The following is a 19,375-nucleotide window of genomic DNA, read 5'->3' on the forward strand; positions in this document are numbered from 1 at the left end:
AATATAGAAGAGTCTGTCTGGAACATCAATCAGCTGGAAGCCTGGGTGGTCTGATTGGTGTGCTTACAATTCAGCGACAGGCTGCAGGGTCGAGCAGTCTGAGTAATGTCAGACAACGCAACGATGGCTTACATCAATTGGCAGGGAGGAATCAAGAGTCTGCAAGTGTCACAGGAGATAGATCAATTTATGGAATGGGTAGAAGTGCATCTTCAGGAGATCTCGACCTTACACATTGCAGGAAAAAACAATGTAAGAGCAGAGTTTCAGCAGGGAGAGTCTGGGCCTAGGAGAATGGGTATTGTCAGATGAGGCATTTCAGCTGATAGTGGATCGCTGACGCCTTCTGTTTCTAGACCTGCTGGCAACTTCTCGCAATGTGAAGCTTCCTCGCTTCAGTCGCAGGAGAGATCCGAAGTCCTTGGGTATCGATGTCATACAAATCTGGCCAGAGGACAAGCTGCTGTATGCCTTTTTCCTGTGGCCCATGTTGGGCAGAATAGTTCAGAGGGTTGAAGTTCACAGGGCGATAGTGCTTTTGATGGACCTGGATTGGCCCAGGAGACAATGGTATGCAGATCTGTAAAGGCTCCTGATAGACTCCCCCCTTCTACTGGCGCACAGGAATCTGTTGCAGCAGGGACCTTTTCTTCACGAGGATCTGACTCGTTTTTGTCTTATGGTATGGCCCTTGAGAGGGCGTGCTTGCTGTAGTGTGGATATTCTACTGCGGTGATTGCCACCTTGTTACAAGCATGAAAGTTCTCCACTTCCTTAGCCTATGTGTGGGTTTGGCGAGTGTTTGAGTCTTGGTGTGAAGATCGAAGAGTGTTTACTCGTTAAGATCGGGCTCATTTTGGAATTTTTGCAGGATGGATTGAGTAAAGGGTTGGCCCTTAATTTCTTGAAGGTACCGATAGCAGCTCTTGCCTGTTTCAGGGGCCAGGTGAATGATGAATCCTTACCAGCTCATCCAGATGTGGCCCATTTCTTGAGGGGAGTGAAACTTCTTTGTCCTCCCTTGCAATTACCGGTACCCATGTGGAGATTTAATCTGGTGTTGGATTTCTTGGCAGGCCCTATGTTTCGACTGTTGCATAGCCTTCGACTGCAATTGCAGACTTGAAAATGGTGTTTCTGGAACAATATGTTCTGCGCGTCAAATTTCCGAGCTCCAGGCCTTGTCTTGCCGGGAGCTGTTCCTTTGGGTGACTCCAGGATCGTACAGTTCCTTTTTTTCCTAAAGTGGTCTTGGATTTTCACTTGAATCAGTCCATTTCCTTGCCGTCCTTGGATAATGAAAGAGAAGCTGCATCCCTTGCATTTCAAGAGACATGTCGTGAGGTATCTGAAGGTTTCTAAACCTTTCCGAAAGGCACATCGCCTGTTTGTCCTTCATGGTGAAGGTAAACAGGGCAAGACAGCTTTGCGGGCTACAATAGCTCGCTGGATTAAGGAGGTAGTCACAGCCACATATGTAGCTGCTGAAAAGCCTGCTCAAGTTAGGGCTCATTCCACTAGAGCTCAGGCAGTGTCATGGACAGAGGTTAGATTGTTGTCTCCTGTCATCATTTGCCGAGCTGCGACGTGGACCTCACACACCTTTTCCTGGTATTATCATCTGGATGTGCAGGCCTGGGAGGACGCAGCCTTTCCATGTGCGATGTTGACTGGACTGTGGGCAGCCTCCCACCCTATTCAGGAGTAGCTTGGGTACATCTCACTGGTCCTGAATCCATCTATCCATATGCTAGGAAATGAGAAATTACTACTTACCTGATAATTCCCTTTTCCTTAAGGTAGATAGATGGATTCAGCTTCCCGCCCTTGGCTGTTGAATAATTGTGTGATGGTCCTCCTGCGGGGCTACGTATTCCAGGGAAGTACTGGGTAAGTGTTGATCCAGTCCCTAGTCTAGTGTGCATACATTCTTGTTTGAGTTGAATGTTTCTTGTTGGTTGAGTATAGAAATGGTTGTGTGTTTTTAATCATTATTTTGCTAGTCTGTCCACAGTGCTTTTGAAGAGAATACTGACAGGCTGATGTCGCAGCAGGACTATATATATATATTGTGACGTCAGCTTGCTCCGTCTCCATCTGATGGAAGAGATGCATGGTTCACTGGTCCTGAATCCATCTATCCACCTCAAGGAAAAGGAAATTACCAGGTAAGTAGTAATTTCTCATTTCCATGCATCATTTAGTGTGTATACCTTTCAAGTATTTGAATGTCTGTATCATATCCCCCTGTTCCCATCTCTCCTCCAGTGTATACATATTTATTTATTTATTTATTTATTTATTTTTTATTTTTTATTTTTATATACCGATCTTCCTGCATTAAATACAAATCAAACCGGTTTAAGTCCTTCAGTCTCATCTCGTATGGCTTTGATGCAGACTCTGCTCCATTTTAGTTGTCTTTCTTTGGATCACTTAGTCCTGTCTCTTTAAGGTACTGTCCCTGCTCAGTGGAGCTTACAATATAGTCAAGGCTTGAGTCTACAGGAAAAGTAGTTTATTATAGTTCAGTGGTTAAGACTTAAAAGCAGCCTTATTGAGATAAAATATGTAGAGCAGGTTATTCTTTCAATCTCATGCATTGTTCTGTAGTAGCCGTATTTTGTCCTTGAGAAAACGGGATACTTTTATTGTGGGGGTAAATGAATCTCGGGTATGAAGTTGCCTTTGCTACTAGGGGCATGGAGCCAGTGCTGGCAGCCACAGTAGAGGCCCAAGATGTTGCCTACTAGCACCTACAAGCTTCAGTGAGGGGGTTGGGGAGTAAATGCGGATGTTGAAGAAAGTGAGGAAAACGTTGGACAGGGGAAGGAAGAGGAAGGAATTGGGTAGAGAGGAACAGGAAAGAATGTTAGTTTTTAAAAGCACAGAGAAAAGGGAGAGATGACAGGAAATAGTTAAATAAGAACAAAACAAGAACCTGGAGTGAAGAGAATAAGAGATATAGAACAATATTGTTGCAGTTATTTGAAAAACAAATGTTTAGGCATGCTCTTACATTTAAAGTGTGCAATGCAAGTTAGATTACTGCTTCATAAAATTCTTCTTGTGTAGTAATGATTGCCATACAAAAATGTCAGAGAATAATCCTTAGTAGTATTGTGTTTCTAGTGCTGTTGCTCCTCTCTCCTTCCACCTTGCCCTCACTCCAGATGCTATTGCCCCTCCCCACCCCTCCAAATATCCTTCCTGGCATCTGTATTTTGGAGGTTATGTTGTCTGTATCTGTTTTATTGGACTAAAGATGTACAAGAGTGATTATTGGTTCTTTATGATGATACATTTAATTTGACTTTGATATATATTTTAAGTTAAAATGTAATCCAAATTTTACAATTCTTCATATAATTAACTGTAGGGTTTTATTGACTTTAATAGCTGCCACCCATTTAATATTCAGTGGATAAGATGTGCCCTGCCCTCTACCCATTTCCCCTTCCTATCCATTAAGCGCTTTGCAAGAACAGGCACAGGTTTTAGACCCTCTATCTTCCTGGCTTTGCACACTGTTGAATGCTCTTTGCAAAGGCCAAATGTTGGATGACAGACAGACAGCACCTTCTTTAGCTGGAGCCATAACGGCATGTCAGCGTGTGGCATATAGAGGTAACCATGAAGTCAGACATCCTAATGAGGAGGGGGCAAGAGAGAGAAGTCCAGTTCCTGCTATGGAAGCCTTAAGTATGAATTTTCCCTGAAGGCATGCTGGCATCTCTCTGTTTCTCCACGCATGCTATCTGAATTACAGGAACATGTGTTCCTCTGAACCAAGGCCACTTGTTATTGGGAACAGAGCTGATCAGTTGTTGGCGTTCCCAGTTTTTCTTCTATAGACTAAACAAATGCAAAGCTGTTTTCAGAGCCTGTCCAGGAGCCGTCCTTTCTCAAACTGTCAGGACGGATGGCCAGACAACTTGTGACACAGGGTCCTGTATTCAGTGTATAACGTGGAGCACAGGGGGGCGTAGGAGGTGGTTATTTGACTCTCTACCTGTTGTACATACTATATAAGATGTCTGGATTGTTAGTTGCTTACAAGTTCTGCCTCCTTGTTTGCTGCTTGTGCTGTGTTCTAAATATAGTTTTTGAATCTAGAATAAAAGGCACTTATCTCCATATATTCCATCTTTTAAAAGGTGTTAAGTTAATGTTTTTGCACAGTGTCTGATTGCTTCATTGAAATTGTATGTTGATAGCTCAGTATTTTTTTTATTTTTTTTTACTTTCTTATATGTTAACAGTTATGATTTGGATGCACCATGACTTTCAGAAAGTGAGAAGAAAACATTTGTTGGAGCTTTTCACTACATGTGTACAGTGCTTTGTAAACAGTCTTCACACTCTTGTACATGTGTCACATTCTGTTGTCTAAAAAAAATACTTATCAAAAAGCGTTAAAGTAGGAATTTTTTAAATGATGTAAACATATTTTACAGTTTGTGAAATAATTATACCAATATTACAAAAGTAATTAAGAATAATAAAAAAAACAAACAGTTTTGATTGCAAAAGCCTTCATACCCCTTGACTTGGTACTTGTTGGAAGCCCCTTCTGCAGCAATAATACTATGAGTCATTTAGGATAAATACAGTATCTGCCAATTTTGAACAGTTAGATGGTGCCATTTTTATCCATTCTTCTTAGCAAAAGAGCTTAAGCACTTTCAAGTTGGCTGTGGACTATAATCTTCAAGTCTTAACACAGATTTTCTATTGGATTCAGGCCTGGGTTTGACTGGGCCACTCAAGAATATTCACTTTGCTCTTGCTGAGTCACTCCGCTGTTCATTTGCTTTGTGCTTAGGATCCTTGTCCTGTTGAAAGGTCAATCTTCTCCAGAGTCACAACTCTGGAATGGTTTTCCTTCAGGATCTGCCTGTATCTGTCCTCGCTGCTGCAAAGCACCTGCGTACCATGCTGCTGCCACCACTATAGTGATGATGTTAGAGAGATGTGCTGTGTACGCTGCACACATTGCCTAGCATCAAGATCAAAGAGTTCCACAGAACCTTTTACATGCATGCAATCGTCCCCGAAGCATTTCTTTGTAAATGCTGTGTGGCTTCCCTCTCATGAACAGTCAACAATGACCCCACACTTTGTTCTTTTTTTTACAAATCTTAGCCCTCACAGGGATCCTTAACTCACAGCTGCTGACTTTGCAGGACATCCTGAGTGGGGCAATATCTTGGTGGTGCCGTTCTGTTTCTACTTTACAGCGATGAACCTGACAGTGGTTCAAGGAACAGAAATTCTCTTATAGCCTTCCCCTAGTCTGTACCTTTGCATAATATTATCCCGCAGCTCTTTTGGCAACTCCTTGTTCCGCATGTTATGACCTTGGCTACAGATTCATTTTATACGTCATCCAGAAGACTTTGAAACAGGTCAACTGCTATGATTGGACAAGATGGGTTTTATTTAAATACTTATGTTCCTTGCTAAGACAACTGTTTTGAACAAGAGCTAATTTGGTTTTGCTTTGACTTACACTATCAAGACTGTTTTTTTTATTAGTAGTTACTTTTAGAATATTTTTATAATCATTTTGTCAATAATCGTTCTTTCACAATGAAAATGTAGAGTATGCTGTGAAGATCAGTGAAACAAACTGCTACTTTAATACATTTTGATTTGTATTTTTTAGACAGAATGTGAAAAATGTCCAAGGGTATAAAGACATTTACAAGGCACTGTATGTTAACATTTTCTTACTAAATGACTTTTAGATGATAATTGGCAATATTCAAGATGATATGACAAATCTCAAGTCATGCATGTCACCTTTGTGTTGGTTTTATCATAGGAGAGAGAATAAGTGTGTGTTTGAGTGCATTTTTGTGAAGGTTCAGCTGTCCTTGTAGATATCCACTCCAGTTAGCATAACAACAAAATTGGATGAACTTATTTTACAGACTTTGCATTACTTGACCTGGAAAGAAAACAGGAATAAATGTGATACTGGACACACTAAGTTTGTATTGTCGTGCGTGAGATGAATTGTCTTTGTCACTTCCTGTGGGTGCACTTGGAAACTATTTTTCCAAATGTACAGTACTTTAATAGAGTTCTGGAATTATTTACCCACAATATTTTTGTAGTATTCTAACCGTATCTGTGTTACTTGTGGTTTTGCAACAGTAAACTCATCATTACATTGGGTAAAAAACAGAAGAGAAAGAATGAGTCTTCAGATGAAATGTCAGATACAGAGCAGACCTCTCAGCGTTCGTTAAAAGATGAGAATTCCCAGGTGAGTATCTAAATGAAGAAATTTAAATGTATTTATTGCTCGGAATTATATCCTGCCTTTTTGAATATGTAATTCACTCAAAGCTGGTTACAGTATATTAGAAAAAAATCTGTTAGCAAACAGGTTATTTGTAATTTTACATTTCAAGGGCGATGGCAACAAGAACTCTGTACAACTCTGTAAAAACAAAGTAGATAAATTAAGTAAAGAAATTATTTCCTTGCTTTGATGATCAGTGTGTGTGTGGGCAGTAATTTTCTTTTATTCGTGACATCATTAGATATTTTTAATTCAGCCCACCAAAATCTTAAATTGTTAGCAACGGAGGGCCAGTTGCCTAATCTAGAAGTGAAGTAGGCTTTTCTATATTTAGTAAATGTAATTGAATCAAACAGACCATTAGAGACTTTTGGTTTTGTCTGATAAAGTTGTGTGGGTTGTGAGGGTATTAGTGCTGCATGTTGCCCTACAGAAGACATTGGTTAAATTCCCAAGCCCAGCTTCTGCTTCTTGGACTGGCCAGGACTGAGTGATTGTCCAACCTGGAGTCTCAGTCATGGCACAATAATGACACCTAATGACCAGACACAGTGTGCATGCATACCACAATGCAAAGAGATTTGTGAACCATACAACAGGGACACAACTATTCACAAATGGGACTTTCTATACTGGATCCCAGTAATTCATTCATTGTCAATTCTGATTTGACTGTAAGCTGATCTAATGCCTCTGTTCATTTAAATTTATTGTAACTGAGACCAACTTTGGAAAGAGGCGGAATATCAAATGGTCCTAAATATAACCCCTGGCTTAGATTCAAAAGGGAGGGTTTAAAATGAGGGAAAACCCTGGGTAGTTGTGAATGAAGGTCTGTAGACTATAGATGTACAAGAAAGCCCAAAACAGGGGGAAATAGCCAGGATCAAATTAAACAAGAAAGCAAACCAGGATTTTTCAGGTCAAGCATTTACAAAAATTGAGAAAATTTGGGTTGAACTGGCTTATGTTACTTGGCAAGTCACCTGTATGTATGTTGTATTATGGTGAGTGAGTGGCAGGAGCAGACACTTCTTTGAAATTATGCAGTTCAGAGGTATTTGCAAGATATTTAATTTGGGTTTTAGTGGGGCTTGCCCCAATTTAAAACAATATTCTCAGTCAAAAAGAGGCATGAATTGGTGATAATGTGTGTGGGTAATGTCACCAATGGTGCCAGTACAGACCCAGCTTTCAAATATCAATAAAAGTCTTATTGTGAGCATGCATGGGTGTCCCTCACGAGTCCCTTAGGTTAGTCTTTCTTCATCCGAGCTATTGAACGGACAAGTTCTAAATCTCTCTAAGATTTTGTTGGCATTTTTTTTTTTTTTTGGACTTTTTCTGCCTGGTTGCATCTTTTTCTTTTGCTGCTACCTTGGCAGCCCATCAACAGAATTTTCAGTTCTAAAAAAAGTGGAGAAATCCAAGGTCAAGAAGCCTACAGTCAGTGGATTTAAGGCCTGCATTTATAGACAACAGACGTCGATTGACTATTGCTGCCTGGGCCTGGATCATGACACTACCAACTGTTCTAGTTGTGGTCAGATGTTCCTGAGTGCAGCAGTACCGTGCTTGAAAATAGGAAGGCTTTGTGGAAAGTGCTGTTTGATAAAGACCTTGAACCTTCAGATTCAGAGTAAGATCAGACAGTGGATCTTCCACCCTTCTCAGAGTGAGGTATCATCTGAATTCTAGGCGCCACCTGAAGTAGAGATGAGATTCTGTTCTTTGTCATAAGTCAAGGAAGGCTCCTCTCCCCCCTCCCCTCCCCCCCAATAGCATCAGCTTCTAGATCTGTCACAAGCTAGGGCAGGAGTGGTAAACTGCAGTCCTTAAGAGCCAAAAACAGGCCAGATATCCACAATGAATATTCATGAGATAGATTTGCATGCACTGCCTCAATTGTAAGTAAATCCTATCTCATTCATATTCATTGTGGATATCCTGAAAATCTTGCCTGTTTGTGGATCTCAAGGACTGGGCCACTCCTGGGAAGAGGCAATGGAGAGTGAAGTGCCTTGTCCAAGGTCACAAGGAGTGGCAATGGGATTTGAATCCTGGCTTTACTAGTTTGTAGTCCACTGCTCTAACCACTAGGTCAACATGTCACTTAGGGCCATAAAACTATGAAGACGTGGGCTCCAGGACATCTTACAGACCATTTTAGCTTCCGTATCAAAGTCAATATCAAAGCTTTTGAAGCACTTGGCATGAAAGCCATCAACCTTGGAAGGCATTTGCACCTCCTCCTTGGAGCCAAGTTAAAGGCAAGAAAAAGGCAGTATCCAAACTCAGCCATGCTTTGCATATTCCCCTGCAGAAGGCAGCAGGGTTGAGTACAAGGGTGAGAGCTATTCATATCATGTTATGCATAGAACCTGCCCAAGGGCTGAAACCATTACTGATGTTGAAGCATCCTACTAAGAGATTCAAGCATTAAAAGACCTCATTGATGTCCAATGCATCAGTGTCTGCTTTCTGATTTGTCTGTCCTATGTTCTCGAGACTAGTAGTAAGAAGCTGGTATGCTGTAGCTGTTCCTTTAGAATTTGTTATATTGGATCTTCAGGTGAAGATTTGGGAAACACCATTTACCACTCCTTTAGTTAGTAAAAATGTGAATGTAAAATTCAGTTAGCTCTCTGATTTGAGAAGACTCAATTACCATATCATTTAAACCTGAAATCTAAGAAGTCCGTTCACATGCGTCAGTTTTGCCAGAGAAAGATGCGCAGGCCTTGGACCTATTTGGCAGGAAGTTGTTTAAAAATACAATGTGTCTGCTTGTGCATCTGCATACTAACTTTTTTGGTGCAATATATGCATTTTGTTATAGAGAATTTGAAAAAGATTTGGAATCCATCCCAGCAGAGGAACAAGAACATTTCCTTAGTATAATTTTTATAGGAGATGAATGTGGTGGGCACCTTGTAAAATCTACTTATAATAGAACAGCAGCTAAGGGTTCTGCACTGTCATAGGGGCTTGTAGAATGGCCTGCCTGCCTGCCTTACAGACTCAGGCCTAAGAGAAGATGTACATAAGTTGGCAAATGCCTCTTCTAAAGGAGAAAATATTTTTGGTAACAAAGTAAAGGAAACTGTGGACCTTTTTTGAGGAATACTGCTCCATACTGCTGACATTATCTACTGCAACTGGACTTGCTATCATTTTCTAAGATGTTCCGACCATTCACCCAAAATGGATAGTCTTTGCTCCAGATGACACCCACTTCAGCAGCAAAAATCAAAACTACGTGGCCATAAACCAAAGAAACTGGATGACTTTTGACTCCCTACAGGGACCAGAGTCGGAATCCTAGTCTTGGATCAGGAGCAAATCCAGATGGAGGGAAGGATTAACATTCTGCAATAAATTGGTCCTAAATAACAGATTTGTGGTCCTTCACATCATTAAGGGTTACATATCCCCTCTCCCCAACAAGGAAATAGTTTCGCCAAATCCAATAACAGAAGCCTTGACCCTACTATAAAAGCAAAAGCTATTGAGAAGATCACAATTTTGAAAGAGTAAAGAGGATATATTCCAAATATTTCTTAATCTCTTAAAAAAAATGTGTGCTGAGTTTTTGTCCCATATTGTACATTGGGAATCTCACAAAATTTCTCCTCTGAGATCTTACCTCTGTTAAAATAAAAGGAGACTGGATCTGCTTCCTAGACCTAAAATATGTGAGTACACATAATGATATATTTGGACCACAGACAATTCTTCAGATTCATAGTGAGATCACTTCACCTTTTATTATATGTTGCTGCCATTAACCACTTTAAGAGTCTTCATTAAGTGCCTGGTGTAGTTGTGATACACCTCAGAAGACATAGTGTTTATCTCTTTCATACTTAAATGATTACTTTATCGAGCAAATTGCAGTCCGTGAAGTAGTGAGGTGTAACTCACTACTTCAAGCATAGTTCCTTGTTTATTGTAAACCGATGTGATATCCCTAATGAATGCCGGTATATAAAATCGTTTAAATAAATACATAACTCCTCCTACCTCAGGAGTTACATCTCACTACTGAAAGAGAGCTTCAAATGTGAACTGAAAACTTGGCTCTTCAAAAAAAAACATATGATCTACTATAAAATTTACAACTGTAGTAAATTACATAGATATGGATTAATGAACGGTTGACAGTTATTAGAGACTGAAAGAATGTTAAGACATCTCACTGATTACCTCATGAAGATTACCTAAAAGAACCTAATTCATCATGAATTGCTATTTAACAATGCAGCTGACATGTTTGGATGTAATGTTGTCCTACAATGTGAATGTTGCATGTTCTGATATTGTGTGGACCAATAATGTGAATGTTGCTTTGGTAAACTGTTGTGATCTTCTTTTGGAATGACTGTATGTAAAATGCATTAATAAATAAACAATAACTCCTGGAGCTTTTAGGATTTGTTATAAACTATCTCAAATCCACTGCATTTGAAGTTTATTGGACACCTGTTCAATACTTGGAATCAAAGGTCTTTCATCCTGTATACTAAATAACCGATCTTACTTTTTCAAGATATTCAAGCAACAAGATGTTCATCAACTCTTTAGCCACAGCTTGCGTGTTCCTCAGAGTTCTAGAAGGCATGGCTTCAACAGTGCACATTTTTCTGTGGCCAGATTCTACATGAAGCAGTCCCAGTGGACTTTACATTCATTGAGGAAGCAGGCTTTGAAAAATCTCCATACCTGGATACAAGTAACCAGGGAACTCAAAAGATCCCGAGTTGGTGACTCTGCAGGAACAACCTCATGATTGGCCTACTCTTTCATGTACCTTAGTGCCAGATAAGTCTAATGAAAGATGAATCACTTCTGCATTAAGAAGCTCATACACAAGATCTTCATACTTGGGGTTTTTGGTCTCCACAAGAGATTTGTTGCCACGTCAATCTCTAGGAGCTCCAAGCTATAACATTTGTCTAATAGCTTTTTCAGTACCTGCTGTCCACCAAAATCATTTTTATTCAGACAATTGGGTTACAGCGTTTTTCATAAATAAATAAGAGAAGAAAAGGCTCATATCCTCCATCTGGAATCTGCTAGAATCTGGGAATGGGTGATAGCTCACTCTGCCCTTTCTAAGCCATGTATCTGCCAGGTATGAAGAATTTGGTAGAGATAGGCTCAACTGAATTTGTAACCCTTACATATGATCATTCATCTGTCGGATAGCAAACAATATATTTCATCAATGTGTTACTCCAACCATAGATTAATTTGCCCCCTCACCTCTACAAAGTTCAAACGTTCTTCTTCAGAAGGAATTCACCACACAGTCTGGCTTTGGATGCTTCTTAATTCATTAGGGAAAAGGCTGCCTTTATGCCTATCTGCCACTGCTGCTAATAGCAAAAACCTTGGAGAAATTGAAGAAGGATCAAGGGACCATGATCCTGATAGCTCCTGCCTGGCCCAGGTAGATAGGGTTTCTCCTTCTCCTTCAACTATTCATAAGTGATCCAATCTGTCTGATGCCTCTTCCAATCTTGGTTTCACTGTGCTTCATCTAGACATCTCTATCTGTAACAACTTGGATGTTGAAGGGGCAGTATTCTTTGTTCAGCTGTTCTGAAGATGTTTCTCAGGTGCTCTTGGTGTGAAGGAAACGGTCCACTATAACAATTATTAATGCAAGTGGAATAGGTTTATTTGTTTGGTTTATGAGCAGAGGCATATGCCCTTTCTCTCTTTCTGCTAGATTAATTATTATATCTGTGTGATTTAAAGATAAATGCAAAGTTCATCATAATACAGTAACCACTTAATATAATTGAGGAGAGAAAACTATTAACTTCCTGTTTTTTAGTATCTCATTTAAGAAGGGTCTACTTGCCTCCTGTAAAACCACTGATGCTGTCCTAGAATCTCATTGTCATCCACACTTATCTGATGAGACCTTCCTTTGGAACCACATAGATATGTGTAACTTCAAGTATCCAACCTTGAAGGTAGTGTTTTTAGTAGCAGTCACTTCTGCTGGAAGAGTCAGCAAGCTTCAGGCATTAGTAATTTATCCTCTGTACACAAAATTCAACAATTACTTTTGTGGTACACATCTCCTATTTCTTCCAGTAATAGTCTTGTAATTCTATTAAATCACTCACTCTTCCCGCTTTCTTTCCTAGATGAATATAGATAAGGCTAAACAACCTTGCATACCTTAGACTTTTTTTTTGGCATAGATTGAACCAAGAACTTTAGAGAATCTACCCAGCTCTTTATTTCTTATTACTATAATAGACCTGGATTGACAATAACAATGTGAACAATTGTGAATTGGATCTCAGAATACATATAAATGTACTATGACACAGCAGGCTTTTCCCAATAAGGTCAAATAAAGGCTTATAATTGAAGAGCAATAGTAACTTCCATAGCTTAGCAGGGCTCTGCATCTGTTGACTGACCTATGTAAAATTGCTACTTGTTCTTCAGTATATACGTTTACTTCTCACTACTGCTGATTCCCAACAGGATTGTTTGGTTGTTTATTTATTTATGGGTGAATGAACATTTGTTCCGCCTTTTCCCAAAGTTGGTCTCAAGGTGGATTACAATAAATTTAAATAAATACAGACATTAGAACAGCTTACTATCGAATCAGAATTTGCAATTAACGTCAACACTATGTATGTGCTTTCATTTGAAACGACAGTGTTTGTCATTTCATTGTAATTTTTTAAAATTAAAACAGCAACATATTTAGTGTAGACAAAATTGAAATAGTGCATGCTAACTAAGTTAGTAGCCACTAAAAACATTTAAATTTTAAAACAAATTATTCTAAATGAAACTAAAAAGTGAAAAGAAAAATGTTGCTGTGCAATACCCTTAGTCAATACTGAAAGAAAAAAATTGTAAAATTCAATACAAAATGTTTCTTAAATTCCATTCCACCAAGCATCCATTTTTTTTTTTTTTGTTGTTTTGAAGAGGAAGAAGAAAAGATTCTCAGACAACACTTAGCTTGGAAATCCTCATGTTTGGGACTGACTTTCTTGCATGCCCATGGAGAAAGTAGAGTTACTTACCTACCTGTTAACTGCTGCTATCTGTGGACAGCAAGATAAGTTGTACGCCCTTCCGTCTTCTTTTGGAGTTCAACATTTTTTGTCCTACATTAAGCTATATTATATGATTAAAGAGGCCTAATGATGTGTGCATGCATGTGTGATTCTGCCCACGTGCAGAAAAGCCTCGGTCCATATCTTGGCATCATTGATAATGCCAGTTTCCTTGCCTTAAAAACTAAGGTCAAAAGCATGAAGGAAATTTTGTTTGATATATGCTATCAGTGCAATTTATTTATTTTATTTATTTATTATTTTTATATACTGACATTCGATCTCAATTGAGATCACACCGGTTTACATTCAGGTACTGTAGGTATTTCTCTATCCCCAGAGAGCTTACAATCTAAGTTTGTACCTGAGGCAAGGGAGGGTAAAGTGACTTGCCCAAGGTCACAAGGAGCGACAGCAGGACTCTAACCCTGGTTTCCTGGTTCATAGCCCACTGCTCTAACCACTAGGCTATTCCTCCAATTGATCACAATTGATATAAAATAGAGGAAACCTGATCCTTAAAGGCACAGGGAGCAATGAGCCAATTGGCAGCATTTTTCTGAAGTTGTAAATAGGAGGACCTTGATGAAGTGGATTACAATAATTCCAATTATGACAAAAGCCTGGACTACGGAGCAAAAGTCTTGCAATGGCAAGAATGCATTTTAGCCTTCTGACTAGTCGTAACTTATAGATGGCAGATCTCGGGACCACATTTAGAATAAAGCTGGGATCAAAAAGAACTCTGATTGCAAACTACAGTCAAGAGTTTAAGTGAAATTTCATTTATTTAAAATTGATATTCTGCAATTACATAAAATGCTCATGGTGGATTACAAGAATACATTAACAATAAAATAACATCATGAAAATACACGAAAAGCAAAACAGATTCAACTTTTGGCCCCATCATCTGACTTGAAGGCAGACACAAAAAGATAGATTTTCAAGTCCTTTTTGAAAGATTTTAAGGTGGGGGCAATCCTTAGCTGTTCTGGGATGCTGTTGCATAATTGTGGCAACTGATATTTGTCAGTTTCTCATAATGTCTAGCTAGCCAACTTCGGGGTTGGGACTTCAAGAAGCTTTTTAGTAGCTGACTGTAGTTGACTTGGGGGGTAGATGTTAGCCAGGCAGATGAATCGTTATGTATAAGACTGTAAATGAAGGTTAGAACTTTATATTGGGAACGCCATGCAATTGGTAACTAATGAAGCATGGAAAGTACAGGGGAGATATATTTGTTCAGTTTTGTTCCGTAAGAATCCAAGTAGCAGAATTCTGCACAACCTGTAGAGGGTGGATGGTGCTTGCAGAGAGGCCTACATATGCCCTCTGTGGTCAAATTGGGGAGCATAGTAACAGACCAGGAATGCCCCACAAATAATTCTGTTTTTGTTAAGTTCAGAAGTAACCTGTCCTGCTTTCGCCACTCATAAATAGCATTGAGAGAGAGAATTCAAAGCAATGGTCAGACACTGGCTAACGGGACACATTAGCTGCAGGTCATCTGCATAAAGTTTTTAAAGATTCCAAATGATGTGATATGTAGATGATCAAAATAAAAAAAACCAGGGCAGACCCTTGTGGCACTCCGATGGAGAGAGCATTCCACTCAGATCTCTTCTCATTAACTCTGACCTTTTGTTTACTATTAGTTAAAAAAAAAAAGAATTAAACCATGAAAATATACTACCAGTTATACCAAGCAACTAAGGAGGAGAATTGGATGATTGACAATCAAATGTGGCTGAAATGTCTAAAAGAACTAAACTAACATCACTGTTCCCATAAATCTGGTGCAACAGGAAATCAGGCACCAGTACTAAAAGGTCCTCAGTGGTGTGATCTTTCTGCTCACCTCATGGATAAAGGTTAAGAACCTACTTTTCCTTCAAATAGTCATTTAGTTGAAAGAGCCGTTTTGTCCAGGATTTTACTGAGGGAAGGAAGACTTTGTCTAGGGGTAAGTTAACCTTTTTTAGAATGGGACGTAGTATAGTTTTTTTTCAAAATACTGGAATGGCTCCTTTGAGGCAGGGCCTTTTTATCCATAGGGCAAATAGGGTAATTGTCCAGGGCCCAAAGCTTTAGAGGAGCCCAGCTTGATCCCCATCCCCCCCCCCCCCCAAAAAAAAAAGAGTGAATAAAATGTTAAAAAAATAGAGATGCTAAAATAAGATAACAGACTAACATGCCATATTATCTTCTTTAGGTCTGAGTCCATAGTTTGTAAATTTCGCAAACATTTTATCTGGTGAAGAGTGGGGAAGGGGCCCAGTGAGGTTTGTCCATGGCCTCATAGAGGCTTAAAATGGCCATAAACTGGGTTGTGTTGAGAAGGAGGCCCTTCTGTCCTCAAATCACCCAGTAAGGGTCTCTCAGCTTGGATAAACGACCTCTCTCGGAAGAAATCTTGCAGAAAGAGACCCAAAGAGAGAAACTGTTGCATGATTGCTCATTAAAGGAACCTGCAGGAGCTGCTCCAAGCTGCTTTGGTAGAACCACTACTGGCAAATGTATTGCAGTCCAGCAACTCCAGAGTAGAGGATAGGTACAGAGCAGAAGTCTTCGGTTTATAGGCTTTGACTAATTTGACTATAGTATAGGACTATAAAGAATATCTTTTTTTTGTATGAAGCACATTGCGACAAAGAATGGAAAGAGTATTGGATACTGTTTGGTGGATGGAAATATAAAAGGTCCCTTGGTGGTACGTAGTGATGCCTGCTGTGTAGAAAATGAGCTGTCTGCAGCCTTTTCTGTTCTGTCATTACCACCACCACCCCCACCCCCCCAGCAACTGGCAGACAGCTCTCATGATTTGAAAATGTGTGACCCCCCCTTTGGATCCCTTTATAAAGGTCCTTGCTGAAGTGAGGTTTTGAGTCTGAACTGATAGTTGCTGTTTATCCTAATCATTGATTTTTTACAGTAGGCACAGGTGATGAAAATCCTGTCTAGTAAACATGGTTTCAAAGGGACTATTTATAAAGCTAATAACTTAAAATTAAAATCTTCACTTTCCACATGAGGAGGTCATTCCCTCGCCTTTTAATTTAAGGTGGCCAGAGAATATTGAGTGTAATTTTTTAAGGCATTCTTGTTTTGATTATATGAGAAATAATTTGCAAATCTGTAGATTAACAGTGTTTCCTGAAACTTTGTTTTATTAGATTTATTTATTTATTTTTAGATTTTTAGATTTTTATATACCGGTGTTCCTATATGAAATAAAGATCACATCGGTTTACATTGAAACAGAACATGAAAATTGCCAAAAGGCATTACATAGAACAAGGTTATGAAACTTGGAACAGTGTACATAAGTTCAAAATTTAACAATAACGTTGTAACATTGATGACCAAAAGATAGAGGAGAAAAAAAAGATATTCATTTTATAATGTATACCATTAATCAACTACTGGCTGCGTGTATTCTTAAAATCATAAAAAACATAGAAATGACGGCAGAAGAAGACCAAACGGCCTATCCAGTCTGCCCAGCAAGCTTTCACACTTATTTTTCTCATACTTCTGTTACTCTGACCGCTGAGGTCAGGGCCCTTATTGGTAACTTTTTGGTTCTAATTTCCTTCCATATGAATTGCTAAACTGCTCATACCAAAAATCGACCTAGCCCAGCATTGTTTCTGCTGGTAGCAAGCAGCAGTGTTTGGTGGAAGAGTGTAAGAAATAGGGCTTGAGTAAAATTGTCTAGCAGTCGTGATTTAGAGATACATTGAACCTGGGGTGATACCGCGGCCAGGTGAAGTAGCCTGTGATTGATTTATATTGCATAAACTGTCTTACTTGTTTCTAAACCTAGTTGTACAAAAAAGGAGGCATTAATTTTATATCAAGTCAAGATGTAGAAAATGTTTTTGAGAAAACAGGTGCATATCAATAAATGCTAAATGTTTTGGCACAATATGTATTATTTTGTTGTTGATGCTTTGCAGAAGAGAAGATCAAATCGACAAATCAAAAGAAAAAAATATGCCGAAGATACTGAAGGAAAAAATTCAGAGGATGAAGCTAAAGTTTCTGTGAAACCCAAAAAGAATTCAGTTCTATTGCCTGCTGAACAGCCCTTGCAGTTATTTGTGGTAAGTAAAAGTGAGCAGTGTGTTGACTTTGAAATCTGGCAATCAGTGCTATACCCCACACACACTTTCTAGACAGGCATTCTTGCACCAGTACAATATTGGAAAACATTGGCTGTGAAATGGATAATATTGGTTCCTCCATTACTATGATTTTTGCTACTAATCACATGCACAAGGTACTGTACTGGCACAAATATAAAACAGCTTCCACTATAAGTGAATCCCCTATCCTGAGGAGAATGATACATACAGTGTCTTGCAAAAGTCTTCACACTCTTGTATTTGTTTTACATTCCTAAAAAATAAAAATCAAAATACATTGAATTAGGAGTTGGTTTCTTTGATCAACATACCCTGCATTTTCATTGTGAAAGAATTACAAAAATATTCCAAAGAAGTAATTAAGAATAAAACATAGTCTTGATTACATAAGTCTTCACACACCTTGACTCAATACTTGGGGGAAGCCCTTTTTGCTGCAATAAAAGCCTTGAGTTGTATAGGATAAGTGTCTATCAACTTTGCACAGTTGAATGGTGCTTTTTTTGCCCTTCTTGGCAAAAGAGCTCAAACTTTTTCAAGTTGGCGGAAGATCGTCTATTGACTGCAGTCTTCAAGTCTTTCTATTGGATTCAAGCTTGGGCTTTGACTGGACCACTCTGACTTAATTTTCTTCTTGCTGAGCCAATCCATTGTTGTTTTTCTCTTTGTGCTTAGGATCATAAGAACATAAGATTTGCCGTACTAGGTCAAACTAAAGATCCATCAAGCCCAGTATCCTGTTTCCAATAGTGACCAATTCAGGTCACAAATATCTAGCAGCATCCCAAAAAGTCATTCGATTCTATGCTGTTTATCCCATGGATAAGCAGTGGATTTCCCCAAGGTCAACTTATTAATGTTTTATGGATATTTCTTCTATGAACTTGTCCAAACTTTTTTTTAACCCAGCCACACTAACAACTTTCATCATATCCTCTAGAAACTAATTCCAGAGTTTAATTATCTGTTGAGTAAAAAAACATTTTCTCCTATTTGTTTTAAATATACTACTTAGTAATTTGTTGCATGTCCATCAGGGAACTGATCAGACTGGGGACTAACCCATATCTCATTTCTCAGGATCAAGGCAGGTTGTAGCATCCTACCCTCCAGGCCCTGTTGTTCACAGCCTGGATATTGAGAGGCTAATCCTACAACCGTTTGATCTCTAAGGGTGTGTCTTGGGTCCTGATGGCTTCAAGAAATCCTTCCACTAGAAAGGCCTATGTACCGAAGTGGCGGAGGCTTTCAATGTGGTGTGGGCAGTAGGCCCTAGATCTTTTCTCCTGCTCCACACAAAAACTGCTTGTCTATCTTTTACACCTTTTGGAGACAGATCTGAAGGCTAATTCCATTAGAGTTCACCTCAGTGTGATTGGCGCATAGCACAATGGTGTAGAATGCTGTACGATTCATGTGGGGTCTGCTTCAGTTGAAGCCTCCCCTAAGGCCTCCTGCTGTATCCTGGGACCTCAAAATGGTTTTAGCTCAGGTGATGAAAACTCCCTTTTAGCCTGTGGGCTCCTGTGACCTGAGGTTCTTGACATGGAAGATCATATTTTTGGTGTACGTCACTTCAGCTTGCAGAGTCAGTGAGCTCCAGGCCTTAGTAATTTACCTCCCTTACATGAAATTCTTTCTTGATAGGGTGCGTGCGCAAGATCACCCAAAGTTCCTACCTAAAGTGGTGTCAGACTTCCATCTTAACCAGACCATCGTCCTGCCAGCATCTTTTGTCAGGCCCTATTTGCACCAAGGCGAATGAACCCTGTACAATTTGGATTGCAAAAGAGCCCTAGCCTTCTATGTGG

The 19,375-nt window shown here is 39.3% G+C and overlaps 1 protein-coding gene across 10 annotated transcripts in view; it reads left to right on the forward strand.

The window, feature by feature from the left end:
- CHD9 (chromodomain helicase DNA binding protein 9) overlaps window positions 1-19,375 on the forward strand; it is a 406,054-nt gene that overhangs the window by 177,905 nt on the left and 208,774 nt on the right. For all 10 annotated transcript variants that reach the window (XM_029608540.1, XM_029608542.1, XM_029608543.1 and 7 more), the window contains 2 exons: window positions 6,163-6,274; window positions 17,376-17,522. In XM_029608540.1, the coding sequence (XP_029464400.1) occupies window positions 6,163-6,274; window positions 17,376-17,522 (259 nt within the window). The remainder of the gene's footprint in view (window positions 1-6,162; window positions 6,275-17,375; window positions 17,523-19,375) is intronic.

The sequence above is a fragment of the Rhinatrema bivittatum genome, chromosome 7, assembly GCF_901001135.1.
Source record: "Rhinatrema bivittatum chromosome 7, aRhiBiv1.1, whole genome shotgun sequence".
NCBI classification, from domain to species: domain Eukaryota; kingdom Metazoa; phylum Chordata; class Amphibia; order Gymnophiona; family Rhinatrematidae; genus Rhinatrema; species Rhinatrema bivittatum.